This window comes from Trachurus japonicus, unplaced genomic scaffold (assembly GCF_045865225.1).
Source record: "Trachurus japonicus isolate A0001 unplaced genomic scaffold, Traja_1.0 AP030979.1".
Classification (NCBI taxonomy): domain Eukaryota; kingdom Metazoa; phylum Chordata; class Actinopteri; order Carangiformes; family Carangidae; genus Trachurus; species Trachurus japonicus.
In genome coordinates this window covers 1-13,110 of record NW_028221112.1, presented here as the reverse complement: position 1 = coordinate 13,110, position 13,110 = coordinate 1, and the positions used below count along the sequence as shown (strand labels likewise).

General features: G+C 42.7%; 1 protein-coding gene across 1 annotated transcript; it reads left to right on the top strand.

Moving 5' to 3' along the window:
* Positions 1 to 326: 326 nt before the first annotated feature.
* LOC146959869 (uncharacterized) lies at positions 327 to 9,783 on the top strand (the record flags this gene model as incomplete). Its single annotated transcript, XM_085772827.1, has 3 exons — positions 327 to 432; positions 6,481 to 6,585; positions 9,619 to 9,783. Coding segments are annotated over 3 exons (376 nt in total), but the record flags the coding sequence as incomplete, so codon positions are not given.
* Positions 9,784 to 13,110: the final 3,327 nt, after the last annotated feature.

Here is a 13,110-nt window from a genome sequence, read left to right as displayed (position 1 = left end):
TTTTGAGGTAAATTCAAGCAAAACCATGGATACGCGTTCCCATCGTGGATGAACTATCCCTTTAAGACAGCAATTCACCTGCTAACTCAATGATGTGACGTCACCTCCTTTGGACAGTGGTTTCTCTCCTTTTATATGATGAACCAACTATTTGAAATTGTTTGTTGGCCTGGTGGTTCTTTTCATTATGTTTCTGACCATATTATGGGCTTGACCAATTATGATTATTTTTGGGGGGAGTTGTAACCCTCTTACACCTATGACCTGTAGGATTAACCTGTTCAAATGAGTATGTTCCCATGACTCTGTTGTGGTCTCATGTGCAGTTATGTCTTCTGTTCCTCAGGTGAGCGTCCGTATCAGTGCCCCTACTGTGACAAAGCATTCAGCAAGAATGACGGCCTGAAGATGCACATCCGCACACACACTCGTGTAAGTTTGAACCACCTCAATGCTCTTGTTGGTTTTAATGTTGTACACAGAAATCTTTTTATTGTATCAGAGACAGAGAGCGGGAACACTCAGGGTTGTGTTGTATCTGGACAAATAGAAACACAGACCTTTTTAAACGGTGACATGGGCTCCTCCAGTTATTCCCTGACTGGGTCTTACCAACAAACTGGGATGAGCTACAAGCTGATTGGTCAAAAACTGATAATTTCTCCACCACATAAAGTTATAAATGACACATTCCCTTTACATTTCAAACAATATATATTTTTTGTAAAAAGTAAATATCTTGTCTGATACCTTGGTCAAAGTTTTCTGAGAGCTCAAGTCTCCTGGTTTCCCATTCCCATTTTGCAGGCTGCTGCTTTGTTTCCCTTTTTCACTCTAAAACTGTAGAAAACAAAAATAATACACTGATGTGGCTTAAAAAATTGAGTGTTTCATGTTTAACTTGATGCCTTTGCGATCATCTCATCTTCCACTTGCTGAACTGTTCACATTAACAGAAATTTTGACCAGAGGTGCCCAAACTTTTGCATGCCACTGTATGTGTGTGTGTGTGCTGTACAGTGATTAATGCAGTGTTTTTCAACCTTGGGGTTGGGACCCCATGTGGGGTCGCCTGAAATGTCTAGTAATTGGTAAAAAAAAAAAAAAAGAAAAGAAAAGAAATTCTGATAAATAATATTTTTTCAACTAATTATTATTGTTTTTAAAATTATAATTAAAAACACCACACACAATTTTAAACAACTGTATTCGATACTTTCACTTTCTCGAATATTTTATTTATTTGTTTTTATTAACCTTTATTTATACAGGTAAAATCTCATTGAGACCCAGGGTCTCATTTACAAGAGAGACCTGTTGTGTATATATACGTATATATAAATAGAGTTCAAATAAAATGCAGCATATAAAATATCTGAGCTTGCGCATCTTGATTGACGGCGTCACCAGAAATTTGTGATGTCAAAATGGGGTCATGAGCCAAAAAAGGTTGGGAACCACTGGCTTAATGTGTGTTAGAGCGCTGCCTGCCCTCCAACCCTCCTGGTCAGAGAGAGAGGTGCAGTAGGAAACATGGTAGAACATCACAGATGGACATCTTTATCAGAAACAGAACTTTTATATTGTAATAATAACAAACAGGAAATCTCTTTCCTACTTTCTCCAGTGCCCAGAGCAGAACCAATAACCTACGGTGGTTTCTGTCAGAGGATGAAATTTGCGGCTCAGTAATTGTTTGATCTCGACTCCCATGTTCTAATATTCTTCAGAGGCCGAAACAAAGTTTGATTGAATCTCTACACACTTCATGCTGCCTTCGGATGCACACATAGCCGTCATGAGCTGAACACGTACTGTAAATGTAAAGTGGTTGAGTCAGAGCTCAGGGTGGAGAGAGGAAAAGGTAGGTGATGAGGTCACATCCTGGGCCGCGACGCCCTGTTCGTTTCCGTGCATCACTTCTAAGTTCTACACAAGGAGCGCCGCTTTCCATGAGCTCTCAGAGAGCATCTGGATGTGTGTGTGTGTGTGTGTTGGTGTCCCCTCTGATGAATGAGACTTGATATGTGTTCCATCATACATTTCCATCACCACTTTCTGCAGCTATGACTGTGACAGTCACGGCTTGTCAGCGCCGTTAATTTCAAAGATCTGTCCCGTCTTAACGCTGTCCAGAGCACAGCGCGCCGCTCTTACAGTCAGCTGATGATGGAGGTCTCCTGCTCAGGTCCACGTCGCTCAGTGGGAACAGACAGGTATAATTTTCTAGCGAGCTGCTGATTAAACTGACTGATGTTTGGTTCCTAATGTTCCTGGATCTGCCTTTGCTCACTTCGCCCTGAAATATGGGCTGAACAGTTACAAACAGCAGAGCCAGATGAAGTCACTAAACAAATGTCGTTTGGCCGGAGCTCACTGTTAATGTACAGACGATTTGAGATGGACGAGTTTGGAGTTTGTGTGCTCTTACCACAAACCACATCAGAAGGGGATATTGAGGGCCGGTACTTTTTTTTTCTAATATTATTTAAATCTCTGATGTCACTAGATGTGGATGTATCTATATTATATAGGCCTACAGTTATTAGAATTGATGTCAGAGGTTCCATCTTTTCTGGTTAGCCGAGAAGTCTGTCTGAATGTTTTTTCGTACGACAACATGTTGAAAATTAAAAAGTTCAAAAGAACCAACAGTAATTTGTTGGAGGGAAGTCAAACACGACCCATGTAAACACCGCACCACTTGGTAGAGCTGATGTTGTTCCATCCACAGGCCTCTGTGGTCTGATCCAGGCAACGAGCCAACAGGTGAATTAGGTTTAATGTTGTGTCAGGAATTAAAAGGTTCAGTGGTTTACTAATGATCAGTAGATAGAGATTTCATTTCAGGTCTTTGTCCGCAATAGAAAAGGGAACAATCAGCATTTACGCTCTGGTCAAATGACTCCACAGTAGATGTGGTGGGTGTCATCATCAGTCATGGAAACACAACACTGAGGTGAATCCCCACATTCTCACCCCTGGGATATCTGTCAGAGCACACACACACACACACCTGTCACCTCCAGCACGGTGCTGTTAAACCAGAAACACTGCGGCCACACCGTTAACAAGAGAACCAATCAGGATGAGATGTGACACATCCATCTCACCTGTTTGCTCGCCGGCTAGCAGCTCACTGTTTGTCCACTTGTAAGTGTTTGTGATGACATCACTTCTTGCAGATGTGAAAACAGAAAGGTAAACTCGACTGGCACTAGAAACTTGGAATCATTTTTATGCCTGGATAAATTTGCTTTTAATAACAGATTTTCCTGCTAATTTTAGTAGGGAAAGGGTGTAGGCTACACACTGGAAAGAGTTACAGACTGAGTTCAGACTCTCAGACAAGAGGGCGGACAGTGACCTTGCACAGTGTGCACTAGATATAGTTACAGACCAAGAGTGTGTAGTCAGATCTGTGAGGTCGCACATTGGCCAGAAGTGCTACTGTATGAGCTAAATATCGTTTTCCCCTTTTAGCATACACACATTAATAATGCTAACTTGGTGATGATCAGGTATAATGTTAACCATGCTGTCAGTCATAGAGGAAAATAGTAAGTTAATATTAAGTAGCTATGTTAAAAGATTTGCAGGTATTTGGTCTCAGATTCCAGGTCTGATCTGACAAAGATAGTAATTCAGGGAACATCATACATACAACATAATGGAAATGCATTCAGAAGAGTCTCTAGATTCAACGCATTAACTAAGAAGTATCACAGTGTCATGGTGGCAACAAAGAAAAATCAGTGGCTCTGGCTCATTGAAGTCTATGGGATTCATCCAAGATGTAAGAACCAGAATTCCATGGCAACCCATTCAGTGCTTTTGAAATATTTGAAATTGGCCCGCAGTGGGGGAGTAACCTTGTTGTTAGAATGGCTAACATGCTAACAAGGCTAAAAACTGTCTTGACATTGATTGCTCCTTGATTTCTAGCTGCACACTGAATTCTCATAGGCCACAGTTGCCACGTTTACATGTGCGTTTTACCCACAATCTGATAATCGTTCTGAATGGAAATTCCAACTTCACTGTTTACATGGACGCAAAATAAATTGATCCGATTAAAACCTGCGTGTACCTGCATCAAGCAACTAATCAGAGTAAATTCACTGTGACATGCGTACTGAAGTTTTGCCGGTCAACTTTGTTGAAAACGGTAGAAGAAGAAGAAGCTTTTCCCTCCGTAAACAAACACTGTCCTGCTCCTTCGCTCGCCCCTCTCTCTCCCCGTGCTGACCTCCTCTCTCCTATGTGCCTGTTGCTGATCCTCTGATCAACATGGACCTAATAGCCTGTGCTGCAATTGTTACTTTTGTTTCTAGTTTTCTCTTTAATTAAAGGTCCAGTGTGTAAATTGGGGTTGAAAACTGTGATATCTTTGCAGCGCGTGCTGGCGGCAAAAAGGACAAAAAAACATAGTCTTCGTTGGTTCATTTATGAACGCGAAATGCGCGGCACGTGCTCTCTGGCTGGCTGGATTTTCCATTTGGGCTGCTGTACAAACATGGCGGCTCAAGATGGTGACGCTCTCTAAAGCAAGACCCATGCTATATGTACTGTATAGAATGTATGTGTAGAAAGTCTACAAAAACCAAACAAATTTTTATTTTATAACGATTATACACTTTTACAAATATATTCATGGGTAGTATATTCAGATTTTGCCAATAAACCCTGCCAATTATTACACGCTGGACCTTTAAGATGCAGCCACAGCAGTTTATTCTTCCCCTGCGATCTCTGTGAGGCTACTACAGCAGGACCCTCACATAACAGCAACACTTTATCTTGTGCAGTAGAAGTACTTCGATCAGATTAAACGTTTAGATGGATCTTGCGCTGAAAATCGACCGGCATGAACCACCCGTCTTGATCTGAAAGAAATGTCTTTCTGAATGAGCCCGTTCGGATTAAAATTTTCCGATCAACCTTTTTACATGAGGCAGTTTTGTTTGAATCAGCATTTATTCCTATTTCATGGGATTTGTGATTATTTGTGTCCATGTAATCATCATGGCTATAGTGACTTCCTGTTGTCATGCTGCTTTACAAATACCCATGTAGCTAACATGACACCTGAGACGTGAGGCTCTTTTGGAGCGAGTAAACAGAACTCCGTCTCTGCTGCAGCAGAGGACGGACAGAGGAACGCGCGGGTCAGAAGGCCAGAGGGTGAACAGCTGCTGAAGAGTGAAGGTCACCAGGTACAGATGTTCAATGTTACCGGGGTCACAGCGATGCATTCTGGGTCCACCACATGTTTACTGACCTTTGACCTCCATCCGCTCATAGTTCCCTTCTTTCTTTTTTTTTCCTTGTCATACAAGAACTGTTCTAACCTTATGGAAAAAGAGGTGGTCCTCGTTAAAGCAGAGGAATTAAGGGGGAATTTGCATTACACACAAACCTTTGTTTCCTCTCTCACACACACACACTGCTTTATTTCCATTGTCCCCCTTTATTCTGCCACATGCACACAAACAGTTGCATACTTAAAGCCTCTCACACACATGTGCCTGCTCACATGCACACATGCAGTGAACCTGATCTTTACTTCCTTTTGTATCCCGTGTCACTGGGCACTTCTTGCCCCGCCCACCTGATAGCGCCTTTCCCAGGACCCTTTACTTCCTGCATTCACCCTGTTCCCATGACAACTAAGCTTTAAATGGATAGAGGCCTTTTTGCTATCAGGGCTAACTTGTCAAAAAAACAGCTTCGTGGCAGAGCCGCACTGGGAACCGACTCCCCCGCTATCTTCACGCTTCTTATTTCTCCTCGGGTCTCGAAGGTGTCGCCGCCGTTTCCCCTCTGACCGTCTGACACACCCGCGGTCCACCCACTGTGGAACTACACACACATTACACCACACGCGCGTGCAGTGCAGTGTTTTTGTGAAAACACACCCACGGCGAGATATGTACTTTGACTGACAGCGAGGCCGGCCCTCCGAAAGGCGCAGAGGAAATGTTCTTTGGTAAACTGATGAGGTGTGGAGACAGAGGAGTGATATTCGACATCCCCAGAGTGCCGGGGTCTCTGATACACGTTCAAAGGGATTTTCTGTGCCATGTTTTTCTTGTTCCTTTGAGGTATCCATGTGTTTTTGATGGCCCCTAACGCCGGTCATTTCCTCCCTACTGCAGGAGCTGTGCAATCTTTAATTTCACATCTTCATAAACTCACAGGGAGAGAGAGCGCCGGGGTGTGAAGGCAGAGGGTATCAGTGTGCATGTGTGCGTGCGTGTGTGTTAACAGGCGTATTTCCACATTTCGTCTCGTGTTTTCCACTGTGCATGTCTGTTTGTTTTTACTCGTGTGTGCGTGCACATGTGCGGCTCATTACAGGTTTTTTTTTGTTTCTTTCCCTCCTCCAGGTTTTGTCCATATGGGACGGTATTGTTTTGTGTTTATTGTTCTGCTACGCACAGACAGATGAAGTCCTCTCTTTAACTCTGCTCACTGCAGGAGAAGCCTTATAAATGCAGCGAGTGCAACAAGGCCTTCAGCCAGAAGAGAGGGCTGGACGAGCACATGAGGACCCACACGGGAGAGAAGCCTTTCCAATGTGATGTAAGTGCGGACCTGCTTCCGTCGTGCCTCCAAACCAACCTGTGCATGCCCTCCAGTCATGTGTGTCTGTCTGTCTGTGTGTGTGTGTGTGTGTGATGGCGCTCTGGCTCCGGGCCAGATGTGGGGAAGAGTTGGGGGAGCTGCTCAGCCAGAGGCAGATAGTGATCTGGGTTCTCTGGAGAGGCCGAGCGGGCTGATCTCACGTAAACACATTGAGAGGATCAGAGGGAGAAATTACCCCGTGTTTATAATACCGCAGGAGTAATAATTATTCTCAGAAATTGGGGAAGGGACACACAACAGAAGGTGCTGTTTATGTTTTAAACAAACTTTCTCATTATCACTATCTCAGCCATGTAAGCCCTCCTCTATATACATTCAAAAACACCCCCACACACACACACATACATATATGTATATGTATATACATATATATTTCATTTCATTTCATTTCGATTTATTCCATTCATGGTTTACATACTTCACACGGTTGCAAAGATTAAAAAGGAGCAGGATGAAGAAAAACTTATAGCTATAACTTTCTATAGTTATAAATGCATTGGCTTAATATCAACACCAAAGCTATTTCAAAAAATGTAAGATGATGAAACATATAATAATAACAAGTAAACAAACTTGCAAAATAGCAGTGGACACAGCTCGTCTATCTATCTTTTCTTTTTTTCCCTTCTTTATATATATATATATACTACTGTATATGTGTGTGTCTGTGTGTGTGTACAGTTTGTTTTTTTGAGAAAGCCACAGCTCCATCTTAAAGTCAAAATCATATGAAATCCTATCCAGCCCCATCTGTATCTGTAATATAAACCCAAGGAACACTTACCACAAACTGCTGCAAAGGATTCTGGGCAATAATGGTGCTCAGGCCACTCCTTCTCCTCTGACTCTCTGTCTGAACACAGACATAGCACATTTTTAATATTGTATCAGTGCGAATTACCCCCCATGGACGTCCTTATTCCTGACACCCACTGTGAATAAATGTCCATAAATCTTGATATCTCAGAACAAACACTACGGCCGTTAACTCCCAGACGCGCCAGTAATCCCATAATAGTTGAGTGTCACTTTGAAAAGCCCCGAACATAACCCGAGAATATGTTTCTTAATTCCATAAATCCATCACCCAGCTCTGAAACTTCAGACTCTTTTATTTTTTTAGCTTTAACATCCTAATAATCCTCGATCTGCATCGGCATCTTAACCAGCCAATATTCCTGGATGTTGTGTAAGACCACAGGATCACTGTCAGCGAAGCATCACCACAAAGAGTCTCGCAGCCACGTACAGCGTTCATCTGGATTCTTCTTCCCCGGCTTTATAAGAGACGTTTTCATGTAAATAATTCTCCCCCCACACTATTGAAGATAATACAAATAGCATGTGGACTTTAGTTTGGGTGGATTTTTGAGTCAAGACAGATCCAGCAAAGCGGATCCAGCAAAGTTTTCCAGACAAAGTAAGAGGGGCTGTCTAAGCAGCCTCTGTCAGAAGAGTATTAAGAATGCTGTAGCAGCATCCAGTAACATCTGGGTTAGGATGAGACATGGATGCCTTACTCCCATCAGCTGCCTGTCACTGATTCACGTCATAAAATTCAACATACTTTACTGACACCGGATCAGATTTGGAGATTGTCTGAGCTGTGTTTCATTCCACTAGATCCACTAAATCCACTCAACGTGACAGCACATCAGCATCAGCATCCAAGTTACCTGGTAAACTGTTGTGACTGTGGTTCTGTAGAAGTTCTGCTGTTCTGTTTTTCTTGTCCTCAGACGTAAAAACCCGTCCGTGTGATTTTCTGAATGTAATTCGCGGCGCTGAATTTCTCCTCCGCGGATGGAGAGAGGAGGAGACACGCTGTGATTCCTGAAGCAGTCTGTTAAACTGCAGCTGAACGCCAGCCAGTGGCGGATTATCGTGATTGATAGAGGATGATGGAGTCATTTGTACAGTGTGAAATGGCTCATTTATGATGGATGTTAAGTTGCATGCATTCCCGCTCTTTAACCGGTGGAGAAAAAAAATAAAGGGGATTTCTGTCACCGAGTACACGTGGTGTGATTTACATATCCCTCCCTGTGTCCGGCTGCGCCTGTGAGAAAACTGAAGTCCGCTAACATGATCAGAGATTAAACTGACCCTGAGGAGATTTTTTTGGTTATAAAAGAGTCTCATATTAATATGGATGAATCTACGTTACCCACTTGTTAATGGGTCCATTGTTGATAAATATATTGTTTTGTCTTTATAGTTATTTTGTTATCATTATCTAGTGGTCGGCTCACCCAGCATTTCCTAGTTTCCTGGTTTCGCAGACACTGGGAATAACGCCGCCGAATCGCCGTTTATGGTCGGAACTACGACGTATCTGATCGGCTTCCAACCTCCGTCTTTCATTCTTGATCAATAAAAACATTCTTGGCAAATGTTTTCGCTTTCGTCCATCTTGCGCCGGCCCAAGAATTTCACTGTGCGCGTGGAGGCTCATGGGAAATGTAGTGTGAAAACACTTTCCAAAACTCCTCATTGTCCCTTTAAAGGGACAATGAGGAGTTTCAGTGCTTCCACGCGCAAGATGGACAAAACCGAAAACATTTGCCATTAATGTTTTCATTGATCAAGAATGAAAGACGATCAGTTACTGTCATAGTTCTGACCATAAACGGCGATTCGGTGGCATTACTTCCATGACCCACCGGGCAGCGTCCGGGAAACCAAAACTAGGAAATGCTGGGCACGGCGACCATTAAATAATAATATCAAAATAACTATAAAGACAAAGCGATATATTTATCAAAAATGGACCCATTAACAAGTGGGTAACGTAGATTCATCCATATTAATATGAGACTCTTTTATAACCAAAAGCAAACTCCTCGTTGTCCCTCTAAATGATGAACTGAAAAAAAAGATGAATAAATAAAAAACTGAAAGCTGAGTCAAAACGATAAAAAAAATATATAACCTGTGTGTGTGTGTGTGTGTATTTTCTGTGGTTTTCAGGTGTGCGACCTGTCATTCAGCTTGAAGAAGATGCTCAGCAGGCACAAGCTGACACACAACCCCAACCGGCCGATGGCGGAGTGCCAGCAGTGCCATAAGAAGTTCACCAGGAACGACTACCTCAAAGTACACATGGAAAATGTCCACGGGGAGACGGAGAGCTAGAGGGACTGAATATCCCATGTCTGATGCCTCAGATAAAGCTCAGCCTCATGCTCCGCGCAGCCGGTACGGCCTCCACATACTGTACACACAGATGGATAGATAGCAGAAATGTTGTTATTAGAGATACATGCATGGAAAACATCAAGGAAACATTGACTGTACATTTGTACATTTTTTTTGTCATACTGTTTAGATACTGCTTTGAAAACCCGAACAAACAAAAACTCTACGTCCGTTTGATCAGCTCCAGAGCTGCTGCGTCTGCTCACGGGGGGACTGACCTCCCGCCTCCCGTCCTTCTGACTTCTACCCAGTGTTACTGTTCATACTGTTACAATCTGACCGACCTCTGTGCTGTCCCACCTCACTGTCCAACCAGCTCAAAAGAAGACGCTGCCTTTATTCACCTGTGCTCCGTCCACTCCACACGCTCAACACATTTCTTCCATTTCACAGATGTTCTCCTCTGTTCAGACATGTTTACTATTTAGACTTCGTCAAGGCCCCTAGAGGACACTTTAAAAGCATGTTGTTCCATTTACCAGTGCAGAATATGAGGTATTACAAAGGGGACAGATGAACAGCAGATTGAGAGGGAGATCTGAAACAGCTCACAAACACAATTCTTTGTTTACATGACAGCCAGAAAGTTTACAGGCTCCCTCTTATTGAAGAAGCGCACGATGCTCTTGTAGCATCATCGGACACGTGCATTAACCCCCCCACCCCACAAAAAAATAAGTCATTCCACATTTCAGATTCACTCTGAAACAAGAAGGGTGTTGTGTTTTCCATATGATTTGCTGGATAGCTGTTGGACCTCCAGCATTAATTTAAGATGACCGGGTTCAACTTGTTGCTTCCTTTCCCACGACCTGTTGTACGAAGAGCGCTGGTGTTGTTAAGTGTGTTACTGTTTCTGTGTCCCAAGGTTTTTTGGGGGGCAAGAAGAAAAAAAAGAAAAAGAAAATCCAAAGTACTGTTTGTTGACTTTTGTGACAAACCATTCTCATATGAAGGGCCCCGGCCTTACACTGTGTGTGTTTACATTGTTTTTTTATTAATGATCGTTCAAGTAATTCAGTATTCCATGTATTTCAGCAGAAGCTCAACTGTTCTACGTACCCACAGTCCTTTGCTTCCTCATTTACTGCCCCCTTCTGAGTAATGCCCAGTTCTCCAGCTGTGTAATTCCGCATCTGTCGACTGTGAATTGTCACTTCACACTTTGGTGTTTTGAAATGTATAAAACCTCGTCACCTACCAAACATCCATTTCCTGCGCTTGTTTCTAATTATGTGTTTGTGAACTGCTGATGTCGGGGCAGAGGGGGGTGGGGATGGGGGGATGGGGGGAGACACTCTGAGAGTTGATTAAAAGTGTTCACTTCTCCTTGTTCATCTATAACGCATATTCTTGGGTTGGCAATGTGAAGGATAATTAGTTTTTTTCCCCGAGGCCACAGTCACCGCTCGGCTGATCTGTAAAGCCACATACTAAACGGCGCCTCTGATGGTTTCTCTCTGTGGATGCGGGGACTCTCTCATGTCCCGTCCCCCCTGCAGAGACGCTCTCTGTATCTGTACCTCAGGATTTAAGTCTGGGAGAATCTCACCGCGGTGAAGCGGAGTGGGAACGCCGCGACTCGTTCTCATCGTCGCTCTGTGAAGTTTGTCAAACTGGGGGCTGCTGCTCAGACTCAATAAATCTTGCCATGTGTGGTTTTGGCTTCCTGAAAAACACATAACGATTGCAATATGTCTATCTTCACTTCTTTTTGAGTGTGCGCTGTTTGTTTAACAATTAACTAATTAGGCGGGTATTCATGTTAGATTACATTTCGGCCTTACTGCTCGTGAGGAAAATCGAAACCTGCAGGATGTCCCAGCGCTCCTGTCAGCCGCCGTCAGGCCTCGGTAGACCGGGAAGACCACTCCCAGTTCACATGCGGCGGGGTCCAGACTCCCAGTTCTAGTGATGTGCGATTCATGAACGAGATTCTTTTTACTGACTCGGGAGTTACGAGTCATTGTCTCCATTAACTCATTCACTGACTCACTGCTGCTACCGCCAGCTAACTGCAAAGAGACATGCCATACAACTGTTATTCTAACTGCAATTGCGTAAATGTATGAAGCTATTTGCTGTCTTAGCGCCTGCCCTGAGCTGAGCTGAATCACAGGTTGATACAGAAAAAGAAGGATTGACTGACCCAGTAGCTCCAGCTCACGCGATCGTAACGTCTGATGATAAACTACAACCGTGTTTCTGTCTCTGTCCTACACGTTATTTGACAGTTGAAAATCTTTATTGTGCACTGTTGTGGAAATTCATTTTTGGCCTCAAAAATATACGATACACACAGACAAGACTACACAGCACATACAATATACATTTAGAAAATTCTAGATTTTGACTAGGGATGTCACAATAACTTGTTTTTGCAATTAACCGCGGCACAATTAATTAATCGTCATGATTCCTAAATACCGCCACTTTCCAAAAAAGATTATGTCGGAACCATATAGGCAAATACACACCAAAATAAAGGTAAATGCACAGATACTGGTTTAAATTATGTTAATTTTCCTAATGCAACATTGGTAGGAATTTAAATGTTGGCGTATATCATTTGTAATAAAAAAAAACTATTAATAGATTAATCACTTGAATATTAACTAAATTATTCTGTGTGAATAATTAGTAATGCAATTATATATTTTTTTTTTACTATTTTCATTAGATTTTACTAGGGCTGTCAAACGATTAATTTTTCTAATCGTGATTAATCGCATTTTTTCCATAGTTAACTCGCGATTAATCTCTATTAAAAATATTATATATGGCGCTTTGGACTTTCAACACTCCAAAGTGTTATAATCTCTAGACAAACAACTTTTAGACCAGACCTAGCAGGCCTACCTAATCATAACACATGATGCATGAAACTCACACAGAATTGAAACGAATTGTATCCAGTGGAAATTGCCTGTTACTTTGCTAGCCTCTGCCTGGCCATGTGCATTTGTTGACAACCGATGCCGTCAAAAAAATCAATACATGGCCATGTGCATTTGTTTACAACAAAGCCGTCAAAAAATCAATGGATGGAGCTGTGGATATATGTTAGACTGTGTATATTTGTGTAGCAACCAACTTGAAGGTGGCTTACCGCCACCTACTGGACTGCAGGTCCCACACTCCAGTCCTCCAGTCCAGCAGACAGAGGACAAAATGGGCCGCGATTAACCACGATTAAAAAATTTAATCGTGTTAATTTTTTTAATTAATCTCATCGCGATTAACGCGTTAACTCTGACAGCCCTA